This window comes from Triticum aestivum, chromosome 5A (assembly GCF_018294505.1).
Source record: "Triticum aestivum cultivar Chinese Spring chromosome 5A, IWGSC CS RefSeq v2.1, whole genome shotgun sequence".
NCBI lineage: Eukaryota > Viridiplantae > Streptophyta > Magnoliopsida > Poales > Poaceae > Triticum > Triticum aestivum.
In genome coordinates this window covers 383,090,931-383,103,771 of record NC_057806.1, presented here as the reverse complement: position 1 = coordinate 383,103,771, position 12,841 = coordinate 383,090,931, and the positions used below count along the sequence as shown (strand labels likewise).

Here is a 12,841-nt window from a genome sequence, read left to right as displayed (position 1 = left end):
ATAGAGCATTGCTCATCCACATCGGATCTACTCCACGAGAGAGACCACGGCCTCTACGAAGAAGATCCCTTTGGATTCAAGACCTCCTTGCGGAGAAGACCATCAAGACCTCCTCACGGAGAAGACCGGTTACCGTGTATCGTCCGTTGTTGACTTTGGATCTTGTATCTCCCTTTATGTTCATGGATCTAGCACTTGTGTGATCATTCTTGTTGGTTTGAGTGTCTCTCTTGTGTTTCCCCCGTGTTTTTCCCCTCGTTTCCCTCCTCGTGTTCTTCTTGTTCATCGCGGGATCCGCTCCTTTCGTGAAAGATCGGCCCATAGGGTTCCTACCCTACATCAAGGTTACTAGCCAATTCTTTGAGGATAAGTATTTGGGAATGCCTACACCGGAGGGGAGGATGTCGAAAGGGCGTTTTCAGAACTTGCAGACTAGACTGACAAAATGATTGGTGCAGTGGGGGGATGGACATCTAGCCCATCCGGGGCGTGAGGTGTTGATCAAGTCTGTCGCTCAGGCGCTGCCTACCTACATAATGGGTGTTTACAAAGTACCCTTCTCGGTATGTGATGATCTTACTCGTATGGTAAGAAACTTTTATTGGGGCTCGGCGGAAGGCAAGAGGAAAGTGCATTGGCGTGGATGGGACCATTTGTTGCAGCCCAAGTCAAAGGGAGGAGTGGGGTTTCATGACTTTCGGATGTTTAATCAAGCACTGTTAGCACGCCAAGCGTGGAGACTTTTAACTAAACCAGATAGCATGTGCGCGCAAGTTTTAAAAGCAAGGTATTACCCATTGGGCAGGCTGGATGACACAGTTTTTCCGGGAATGCGTCGTCGTCTTGGCAAGTGATAAGTTATGGATTGGAGCTGTTGAAGAAGGGTCTAGTTTGGAGAGTTGGCAATGGCAGAAGTATTCGAGTTTGGTGAGATAACTGGATCCCTAGGCCTTTCTCTTATAAACCAATCTCCCCGCAGGGAAGATGTCGTGTTCGTTTCGTGTCTGACTTGTTAAATCAGAACGGATCATGGAACTATGTGCTACTGAATGAATATTTTGTTGATGCGGATGTACAAGAAATAGCGAAGATCAGAGCATCCCCGAGGATGGAGGACGATGTGATAGCATGGGGGGTAGGTAAGCATGGTATATTCACTGTTAAGTCGGCCTATAATCTTGCCTTTGAGGAGGCGCACCGGGCCACTGATGCATCGTCTAGTTCATCACCGTCAGGACAGAGGAAGTGTTGGGACTTTATTTGGAAAAGTTGGGCACCGCCTTTGGTGCGTAACTTTGCATGGAGGCTAGCCACTAACTCACTCCCTACTTGGCAGCGGAAACATAAAATTGGCCTTGAAGTAGGAAGCGAGTGTCCGGTTTGTGGGATGGAGGAAGAAGACAACTTTCACCCTTCTGTTAACTGTCAGTTTGGAAGGGACCTGTACCTCGCCATGTCTAAGATATGGATGATCCCGGAGATAGAGTCTCTACGACATGATGGGCGGGAGTGGCTTCTTCATGTTCTAGCACCATTGAACGATGTGGGGCGAATGATGGTCATGATGATTTTTTGGAGGAGTTGGTTTGTCCGGAATGAAGTGGTGCATAACAAGCCCGCACCACATATGGAGGCTTCAGTACGGTTCTTGCGAAGCTATGTTGATTCCCTGATCGGAATTAAGTTATACCAGCATGCAGATCCAGCAAAGGGCAAATCTCCCATAGTGTATGAGAAATCGGTGCCAGCTGAAACCGTCAATAGTGTGCCAGAGGAGAGAAGATGGAGGCCACCGGAGCTGGGGTGGAACAAACTGAACACTGACGGGTCGTTCGATTCTTCTTGTAATGCTGGAGCTGGAAAGATCTTACGTGACCACCGTGGGATCATTAACTTCTCAGCGTGCAGGACCTTGTATTCCTGTAGAGATGCCTTGGAGGCAAAGCTCTGCGCATGCATGGAAGGGCTCTCATTGGCAATTCAACGAAGCAACCTTCCTAGTGGTGGAAATGGATCCTCTTGAGGCCGTGACCATGATCTCATGTGACGTCGTTGATCGCTCTATCTATGCTTTCATTGTTAAGGAGATTAAGTACTTGTTATACCTTAGACAAACTTGTATTTTTCATATTGTTAGGTCTCACAATAAGGTTAGCGATATATTAGCAGTGTTTGCCAGCAGATCCAAGGTAGGACCATGACCTGGCTAGGGGCTGGTCCGGGTGAGTTGATGGAGATTGCTTCTCTTGATTGTAAGGACATCTTGATTGAGTAATGAAAGCATTTATCCCGCAAAAAAACATAAGATGAGAGTTGAGAGCGATTAGTGAGAGTGTCTGCTCCGTGTGCATATGCACTTAGGGTGAACAGTAAAATATGGAGAGAGAAAAGTAAAAAGTAACAGTAAAACACAAAAAATGTTAAATGTTAAAGATTTTTAAGCTAACTTTGTTTGATGTTTCACCGTGCAAAATTTCAGTTTCATGATGCAACGACTTCGATGAAAAAAATAGATAAAATCAAAATAACATCTTTAGAGCATGACTTTTCCCTTGCCCAATGAAACATTGAACATTGTCCCAACAAATTTTCTGTTTTCTTACACTTCACTGCTCATCTGAGAGCAGGATCGCCGGTTTACGCCGAGCATTCATGTGTGGGGTACTGCATTTCGGAAGGACAGAAATGGCCAGGGTGTAGCAATACGGAAGGGCAGAAATGAACTCCATAGATTGCAGAAGAATACGATCAGACTGCACCACTGTCAGTGCAGAATTGCTTTGATGGCAACGGGCAACTTCTGTCATAAAAAACGTCATGTGCTCAAGTCTCTGGACCAAGGAGAGACAGTCAGAGGCTAGGATTGATCTACAGTAGTTACGGTGATTGCTGACATTAAATCCCTGACAGCAGGTTTTCAAGCTTGCTCTTTTATTCACGACATCAAATCCCTGGCAGCAGGTTTTCAAGCTTGCTCTTTTATTAATGTAAAACGTTTGTTGAATGTACCAGCACACGTAAAATGTTTGTTGAATGTACCAGCACACAAACTAAACTTGCTTGTAGCTGTAATCCCTAAACTTATCAGGGATATCTGAATAAAGTGCTGTTACTCAAAAAAGAAAAAATCATTATGTGCTCTGACATTATCAGGGTCCAAAATATATCTTCCGAGTGAAATTAAAATTAGTTCCTGTGGGGTACTGCCAACTCTCGGTTGAGTGCGCCCTGGCGCAGCTTCAAGGTCATGGACCTCGTGTCGTCGTGTCGTGTGTGCGACGTGATTGTGAGTTGGTCATGGATGGGCTTTGCCCTGCGTGTTAGTCTAGTCTGGGGTGGGCTTGACCCTTGTTGTTCCGGTTTTTTCCCGGTTTTCCGTAACTAATTAAACAATTCTTTTCTGCTTAATTAATAAATGAGACAATCTTTACCTCCGTTTCGAAAAAAAATGAGGCAGTAATATCAGAAGTCCTTGCAGGTGAAGACGAAGCAGCGCAAGTGGACGGAACAACCGCACAAGGAACAAGCAGAAGAGATCTACAGTACTATTTTTAACTCCCTCTTCCAGAGGAGATATGCAGCTTATTATTCATCGGTGGTAAGTAGCACCGCTCGCGGGCACGTCCGTACATATAGAGGCGTCGATCCACACACACTGGTGACGCATAGGAGGGCAAATGACGACACGTCTACGGCGTTCGTGCCTGGTCGAGGCGATGCTGCGCCCAGTTCTTCACCTCGTGCGCCTTGGAGTCCAGCTTCGCGCCCGCGTGGTCCACCGTGTCGGCCCCCGGCGGCGAGGACGCCCCGTGCGACAGGTACTTGTACATCCACGCCAGCACCCCCACCGCCGCCGCGCCGAACGCCCCCGACGAGACGAACCCGGCCGTCAGCACCGTGGCGGCGATGGCCGCGGGCACCAGCACGGGGCTGAAGAGCACCAGCAGCGGCGTCGCCACGATCAGCGCCAGCACCGTGCCCGTCAGCGTCAGGGCCGACAGGAGCAGCATCGACCCCGCCGCCGCCGCCGCGGCCACCCCCTTCGCGAGGGTGACGGCCGCCGGCTGGCTGTGGCCCTGGCCGTGCCCGCCGTAGTAGTCGTCGTCGCCGCGGATGGCCCGCATGTAGTCCGGCCCGATGGCGCTGCCGCCTCCGTGCACGCCTCCCCGGTGGAACGCCTGCTCTCCAGCCATGCCGGTACCCAGATGCGCACTTGAAGCTTCGCTACTCCGGAACCTGAGCCTCACCTGAGAAATGCGATAGCCAAATGCGCGGTGGGTTTCTCGCCGAGATGGATCGTGGTATATAAGATGCGATGTGGGTGAGAGTGTGGACGAAGGCGGTGGAGCGAGTCTCGGACATGTGGCCGCATACATGGGGCACGTGGCGAGGGGCGTGATCTGCATGGATAGCGATGCCTCAAGCCGTGCCACGTACGTGCCAACTTGCAGGCTCCCGGCGTCCTCCCATCCTACGTGTTGCGAATGCAGTACCCTTCCCGCGCCGCTGAGCTCGACGAGCAGCCTGCAGGACAGGGTTTCAAAATGACGTCCTCCATCGACGGTGTGCCCGTCGCCTTGCCGGCCCACGCGTCTGAAGTTGAGCTGGATGCCGCTTTATAAATTTTCACTTAGAGACGTTTGGCTTCTCGATAATTCTCGAACTCAAATTCTGTTTTAACAGGTTTTCGAATTCGAGTGCCACGGTATATTGTTTTTTTTTTCTTTGACTGTGAGCCTTGTAAGTTGATACACAAAGCATAACACGTACCCACAAATCGTCCCTCGTCGCTTCCCAGTAGTCCTCCAAATGTTATCCCTCAAACGTACGTGAGACAAGAGGAGGGGGCTTGAGGGCTTTGTGGAAGTTCCAACATTTATTTAGCCAACCAAAAGTCTATTGGGGAATACAGTATTTAAAAAAAATTCTTACGATCATGCAAGATCTATCTAGAAGATGCATAGTAACAAGCGGAAAGAGTGTGTCTACGTATCTTCGTAAACCGAAAGCAGAAGCGTTAAGTAACACGGTTGATGTAGTCGAACGTCTTTGCGATTCAACCGATCAAGTACCGAATGCACGGCACCTCCGCGATCTGTACACGTTCAGCTCGATGACGTCGAACTCTAGATCTAGCTGAGGCCGAGGGAGAGTTTCGTCAGCACGACGGCGTGTTGACGATGATGATGAAATTACCGACGCAGGGCTTCGCGTAAGCACTACGACAATATGATTAAAGTGAAAATCTATGAAGGGGGCACCGCACACGGTTAAGATTAACTTGTGTGTATGTGAGGTGCCCCCTCCCCCGTATATAAAGGAAGGGAGGAGGAGGAGGACCAGCCACAAGAGGCGCGCCCAAGGGGGGGATTCCAACTCCTAGTAGGAGTAGGTTTCCCCCTTTCCTAGTCCAAGTAGGAGAAGAAGGAAGGAGAAGAGAGGGAGAAGGAAAGAGGGGGGCGCCGCCCCTCCCTAGCCAAATTCGGACCAGCCCATGGGGGGGCGCGCGGCCTTTCCTTGTGGCCCTTCTCTCCTTTCCACTAAGGGTTCTATTTGATTAGGCACCTGAATTGACATCTGAATTGGACTGACCATGAAGGCTCAATACTTCCCCGATGAATTCCTGTAACTCTCTCGTACTCGAAAAAAATACCCGAACCACTCAGAACCTTTCCGATGTCCGAATATAGCCTTTCAATATATCAATCTTTACGTCTCGACCATTTCAAGACTTCTTGTCATGTCCGTAATCTCATCCGGAACTCGGAACAAACTTCGGTCATCAAATCACATAACTCATAATACAAATCGTCGTCGAACGTTAAGCGTGTGGACCCTACGGGTTCGAGAACTATGTAGACATGACCGAGACATATCTCCGGTCAATAATGAATAGCGGAACCTGGATGCTCATATTGGTTACGAAGATCTTTATCAGTCAAAACGCATTACAACTTACATTGTTTTCTTTGCCATCGGTATGTTAGTTGCCCGAGATTCGATCGTCGGTATCATCATACCTAGTTCAATCTCGTTACGGGCAAGTCTCTTTACTCGTTCCGCAATGTATCATTCCGTAACTAACTCATTAGTCACATTGCTTGCAAGGCTTATAGTGCTGTGCATTACCGAGAGGGTCCAGAGATACCTCTTCGACAATCGGAGTGACAAATCCTAATCTCGATCTATGCCAACTCAACAAACACCATCGGAAACACCTGTAGAGCATCTTCATAATCACCCAGTTATGTTGTGATATTTGATAGGACACTAAGTGTTCCTGCGATGTTCGGGAGTTGCATAATCTCATAGTCATAGGAACATGTATAAGTCATGAAGAAAGCAATAATAATAAAATAAATGATCGTAGTGCTAAGCTAACGGATGAGTCTTGTCCATCAGTAATCTCGTTCATCAAATGACAACACATGTCTATGGTTAGGAAACTTAACCATCTTTGATTAACGAGCTAGTCGAGTAGAGGCATACTAGGGACACTCTGTTTGTTCATGTATTCACACACGTACTAAGTTTTCGGTTAATACAATTCTAGCATGCATAATAAACATTTATCATGATATAAGAAAATATAAATAACAACTTTATCATTGCCTCTAGGGCATATTTCCTTCAGTCTCCCACTTGCACTAGAGTCAGTAATCTAGTTCACATCGTCATGTGATTTCACACCAGTAGTTCACATCTTTATGTGATTAGTTCACATCTTCATGTGACTAATACCCAAAGGGTTTACTAGAGCCAATAATCTAGTTCACATATTTATGTGATTAACATCCAAAGAGTGATCATGTTTTGCTTATGAGAGAAGTTTAGTCTATGGGTCTGCAACATTCAGATCCATATGTATTTTGCAAATTTCTATGTCTACAATACTCTGCATAGAGCTACTCTTGCTAATTGCTCCCACTTTTAATATGTATCTAGATCGGTGTCAAAAGCTTGCATCGACGTAACTCTTTACGACAAACTCTTTTATCACCTCCATAACCGAGAAATATTTTCTTAACTCTATGGATAATTTTGACCGTTGTCCAGTGATCTACTCCTAGATCACTATTGTGCTCCCTTGCCAAAATCATGCTATGGTATACAATAGGTCTAGTACACAACATAGCATACTTTATAGAACCTATGACTGAGGCATAGGGAATGATTTTTCATTCTCTTTCTATTTTTTGCTGTGGTCTGGTTTTGAGTCTTTACTCAACTTCACACCTTGCAACACAAGAAAGAACTCTTTCTTTGACTGATTCATTTTGAACTACTTCAAAAACTTGTCAAGGTATGTACTCATTGAAAAAATTTATCAAGCGTCTTGATCTATCTCTATAGATCTTGATGCTCAATATGTAAGCTGCTTCACCGAGGTATTTCATTGAAAAATTCTTATTCAAGTATCCTTTTATGCTATCCAGAAATTCAGTATCATTTCTAATCAACAATATGTCATCCACATATAATATCAGAAATGCTACAGAGTCCCACTCACTTTCTTGTAAATACAGACTTTTCCAAAAGTCTGTATAAAACCATATACTATGATCACACTATCAAAGCGTATATTCCAACTCCGAGAGGCTTGCACCAGTCCATAAATGGGTTGCTGGAGCTTGCACACTTTGTTAGCATCTTTTGGATCGACAAAACCTTCTGGTTGCATCATATACAACTCTTCTTTAAGATATCCATTAAGGAATGCAGTTTTGACATCCATTTGCCAAATTTCATAAAATGTAGCAATTGCTAACATGATTCGGACAGACTTTAAGCATCGATACGAGTGAGAAAATCTCATCGTAGTCAACATTTTGAATTTGTCAAAAACCTTTTCGACAAGTCGAGCTTTGTAGATAGTAACACTACTATCAGCGTCCGTCTTCCTTTTGAAGATCCATTTATTCTCAATGGCTTGTCAATCATCGGGAAAGTCCACCAAAGTCCAGACTATGTTTTTATACATGGATTCTATCTCAGATTTCATGGCCTCAAGCCATTAGTCGGAATCTGGGCTCATCATCGCTTCCTCATAGTTTGTAGGTTCATCATGGTCTAGCAACATGACTTCCAGAATAGGATTAGCATACCACTCTGATGCGGATCGTACTCTGGTTGACCTACGAGGTTCGGTAGTAACTTGATCTGAAGTTTCATGATCATCATCGTAAACTTCCTCACTAATTGGTGCAGGCATCAGTGGAACTGATTTCAGTGATGAGCTACTTTCCAATTAGAGAGAGGGTACAATTACCTCATCAAGTTTCTACTTTCCTCCCACTTACTTCTTTCGAGATAAACTCCTTCTCTAGAAAGGATCCACTCTTAGCAACAAAAATCTTGCCTTCGGATCTGTGATAGAAAGTGTACCCAACATTTCCTTTTGGGTATCCTATGAAGACGCACTTCTCCGATTTGGGTTTGAGCTAATCAAGCTGAAACTTTTTCACATAAGCATCGCAACCCCAAACTTTAAGAAACGACAGCTTAGGTTTCTGGCTAAACCACAGTTCATACGGTGTCGTCTCAACAGATTTTTAGACGGTGCCTTATTTAACGTGAATGCAACTGTCTCTAATGCATAACCCCAAAAACGACAGTGGTAAATCAGTAAGAGACATCATAGATCGCACCATATCTAATAAAGTACGGTTATGATGTTCGGACACACATTACGCTGTGGTGTTCCAGGCGGCATGAGTTGCGAAACTATTTCACATTGTTTCAAATTAAGACAAAACTCATAACTCAAATATTCACCTCCACGATCAGATCGTAGAAACTTTATTTTCTTGTTATGATGATTTTCCACTTCACTCTGAAATTCTTTGAACTTTTCAAATGTTTCAGACTTATGTTTCATTAAGTAGATATACTCATATCTGCTCAAATCATCTGTGAAGGTCAAAAAATAACGATACCCGCCGCGAGCCTCAACACTCATCGAACCGCATACACCGTTATGTATTATTTCTAGTAAGTCAGTGGCTCACTCCATTTTTCCAGAGAATGGAGTCTTAGTCATCTTGCCCATGAGGCATGGTTCGCAAGCATCAAGTGATTCATAATCAAGTGATTCCAAAAGTCAACCAACATGGAGTTTTTTCATGCACTTTACACCAATATGACCGAAACGGCAGTGCCACAAATAAGTTGCACTATCATTATTAACCTTGCATCTTTTGGCTTCAATATTATGAATATGTGTATCACTACAATCGAGATTCAATAAACCATTCACCTTGGGTGTATGACCACAGAAGGTTTTATTCATGTAAATAGAATAACAATTACTGTTTGACTTAAATGAATAACCATATTGCAATAAACATGATCCAATCATATTATGCTCAACGCAAACACCAAATAATATTTATTTTAGGTTTAACACTAATCCTGAAGGTAAAGGGAGTGTGCGATGATGATCTTATCAACCTTGGAATCACTTCCAACACACATCGTCACCTTGCCCTTAACTAGTCTTTGTTCATTTTATAAATCATGTTTCAAGTTACTAATCATGGCAACTGAACCAGTATCAAATACCCAGGGGCTACTATGAATACTAGTAAAGTACACATCAATAACATGTATATCATATATACTTTTGTTCACTTTGCCATCCTTCTTATCCGCCAAGTATTTGTGGCAGTTTCGCTTCCAGTGACCATTTTCTTTGTAGTAGAAGCACTCAGTTTCAGGCTTGGGTCTAGCTTTGGGTTTCTTCATGGGAGTGGCAACTTGCTTGTCATTCTTCTTGAAGTTCCCTTTCTTTCCCTTTCCCTTTTACTTGAAACTAGTGGTCTTGTCAACCATCAACACTTGATGCTTTTCTTGACTTCTACCTTCGCCGATTTTAGCATCGCCAAGAGCTCGGGAATTGTTATCCCTTGCATATTATAGTTCATCACGAAGTTCCAGTAACTTCGTGGTAGTGACCAGAGAACTTTGTCAATCACTATTTTATCTCAAAGATTAACTTCCACTTGATTCAAGCGATCGTAGTACTCAAACATCCTGAGCACATGCTCACTGGTTGAGCTATTTTCCTCCATCTTGTAGGCAAAGTATTTGTCAGAGGTTTCATACCTCTCGACTCGGGCATGAGTCTGAAATACCAATTTTAGCTCTTAGAACATCTTATATGCTCCGTGGCGTTCAAAACATTTTTGAAGTCGCGTTTCTAGGCCGTAAAGTATGGCGCACTAAACTATCAAGTAGTCATCATGCCGAGCTTGTCAAACATTCATAACGTTTGTATTTGCTCCTACAATAGTTCTGTCACCTAGCGGTGCATCAAAGACATAATTCTTCTATGCAACAATGAGGATAATCCTCATATCACGGACCTAGTCCGCATCATTGCTACTATCAACTTTCAACTTAGTTTTCTCTAGGAACATATCACAAATAAAACGGGGAAGCTATAGGCGAGCAATTGATCTACAACATAGATATGCAAATACTATCAGGACTAAGTTCATGATAAATTTAAGTTCAATTAATCATATTACTTAAGAACTCCCACTTAGATAGACATCCCTCTAATCATCTAAGCGATCACGTGATCCATATATATCAACTAAACCATGTCTGATCATCACGTGAGATGGAGTAGTTTTCAATGGTGAACATAAATATGTTGATCATATCTACTATATGATTCACGCTCACCCTTTCGGTCTCAGTGTTCCGAGGCCATATCTACATATGCTAGGCTCGTCAAGTTTAACCCGAGTATTCTGCGTGTGCAAAACTGGCTTGCACCCGTTGTATGTGAACGTAGAGCTTATCACACCCGATCATCACGTGGTGTCTCGGCACGACAAACTGTAGCAACAATGCATACTCAGGGAATACACTTGTACCTTGAAATTTTGTGAGAGATCATATTATAATGCTACTGTCGTACTAAGCAAAATAAGATGCATAAAGGATAAACATCACATGCAATCAATATAAGTGATATGATATGGCCATCATCATCTTGTGCCTTTGATCTCCATCTCCAAAGCACCATCATGATCACCATCGTCAGCGGCTTGACACCATGATCTCCATCGTAGCATCGTTGTCGTCTCGCCAACTATTGCTTCCACGACTATCGCTACCGCTTAGTGATAAAGTAAAGCAATTACATGGCGATTGCATTTCATACAATAAAGCGACAACCATATGGCTCCTGCCAGTTGCCGATAACTGTGTTACAAAACATGATCATCACATACAACAATTTATATCTCATCACGTCTTGACCATATCACATCACAACATGCGCTGCAAAAATAAGTTAGACGTCCTCTATTTTGTTGTTGCAAGTTTTACGTGGCTGCTACGGGCTTTAGCAAGAACCGTTCTTACCTACGCATCAAAACCACAATGATTTTTCGTCAAGTTTGCTGTTTTAACCTTCAACAAGGGTCGGGCATAGTGACACTCGATTCAACTAAAGTTGGAGAAACAGACACCCACTAGCCACCTATGTGCGAAACACGGTGATAGAACCAGTCTCATGAACACAGTCATGTAATGTCGGTCTGGACCGCTTCATCCAACAATATCGCCGAATCAAAGTATGACATGCTGGTAAGCAGTATGACTATTATCACCCACAACTCTTTGTGTTCTACTCGTGCATATAACATCTACGCATAGACCTGGCTCGGATGCCACTGTTGGGGAACGCAGTATTTCAAAAAATTCTTACGATCACACAAGATCTATCTAGGAGATGCATAGCAACGAGAGGAGAGAGTGCGTCTATGTACCCTCGTAGACCAAAAGCGGAAGTGTTAAGTAACGCGGTTGATGTAGTCGAACGTCTTCGCGATCCAACCGATCAAGTACTGAATGCATGGCACCTCCGCGTGTTGGGGAACGTAGCATAAATTCAAAATTTTCCTACGTGTCACCAAGATCTATCTATGGAGTCATCTAGCAACAAGGGAGGAGTGGATCTACATACCCTTGTAGATCGCGCGCGGAAGCGTTCAAGAGAACGGGGTTGATGAAGGCGTACTCGACGTGATCCAAATCACCGGAGATCCTAGCGCCGAACGGACGGCACCTCCTTGTTCAACACACGTATGGAGCAGCGACGTCTCCTCCTTCTTGATCCAGCAAGGGGGGAGGAGAGGTTGAGGAAGATGGCTCCAGTAGCAGCACGACGGCGTGGTGGTGATGGAGCTGCAGTACTCCGGCAGGGCTTCGCCAAGCTCTATGGAGGAGAAGGATGTGTTGGAGAGAGAGAGGGAGGCACCAAAGGCAAAGGTGAGAAGGCCTCCATCTCCCCCACTATATATAGGGAGCCTAGGGAGGGGGCGCTGGCCCTAGGAGATGCAATCTCCTAGGGGGGCGGCAGCCAAGGGAGGAGTCCCTCCTCCCCAAGGCACCTAGGGGGTGCCTTCCCCCTTTGGGACTCTTCCCCTAGGGTTTTTCCACCCTAGGCGCATGGGCCCTAGAGGGAAGTGGTGCCCCAGCCCACTTTGGGCTGGATCCCTTACCACTTCAGCCCATGATGCCCTCCAGGATAGGTGGCCCCACCCGGTGGACCCCCGGGACCCTTCCGGTGGTCCCGGTACAATACCGGTGACCCCGAAACTTGTCCCGATGGCCGAAATAGCACTTCCTATATACAATTCTTTACCTCCGGACCATTCCGGAACTCCTCGTGACGTCCGGGATCTCATCCGGGACTCCGAAGAACATTCGTATTACTGCATATACATATCCCTACAACCCTAGCGTCACTGAACCTTAAGTGTGTAGACCCTACGGGTTCGGGAGACACGTAGACATGACCGAGACGACTCTCCGGCCAATAACC

The 12,841-nt window shown here is 45.1% G+C and overlaps 1 protein-coding gene across 1 annotated transcript; it reads right to left on the bottom strand.

Annotated features, from left to right (window-relative positions):
- Positions 1-3,546: 3,546 nt before the first annotated feature.
- LOC123106959 (oleosin 16 kDa) lies at positions 3,547-4,285 on the bottom strand. The gene has a single exon (XM_044528981.1). It carries the CDS (start codon positions 4,191-4,193, stop codon positions 3,690-3,692), a length of 504 nt encoding a protein of 167 aa, XP_044384916.1. The 5' UTR covers positions 4,194-4,285; the 3' UTR covers positions 3,547-3,689.
- Positions 4,286-12,841: the final 8,556 nt, after the last annotated feature.

Bases quoted from the DNA above. Each gene is read 5' to 3' on its own strand.
- LOC123106959 (XM_044528981.1), bottom strand. From the start codon at position 4,193: ATGGCTGGAGAGCAGGCGTTCCACCGGGGAGGCGTGCACGGAGGCGGC.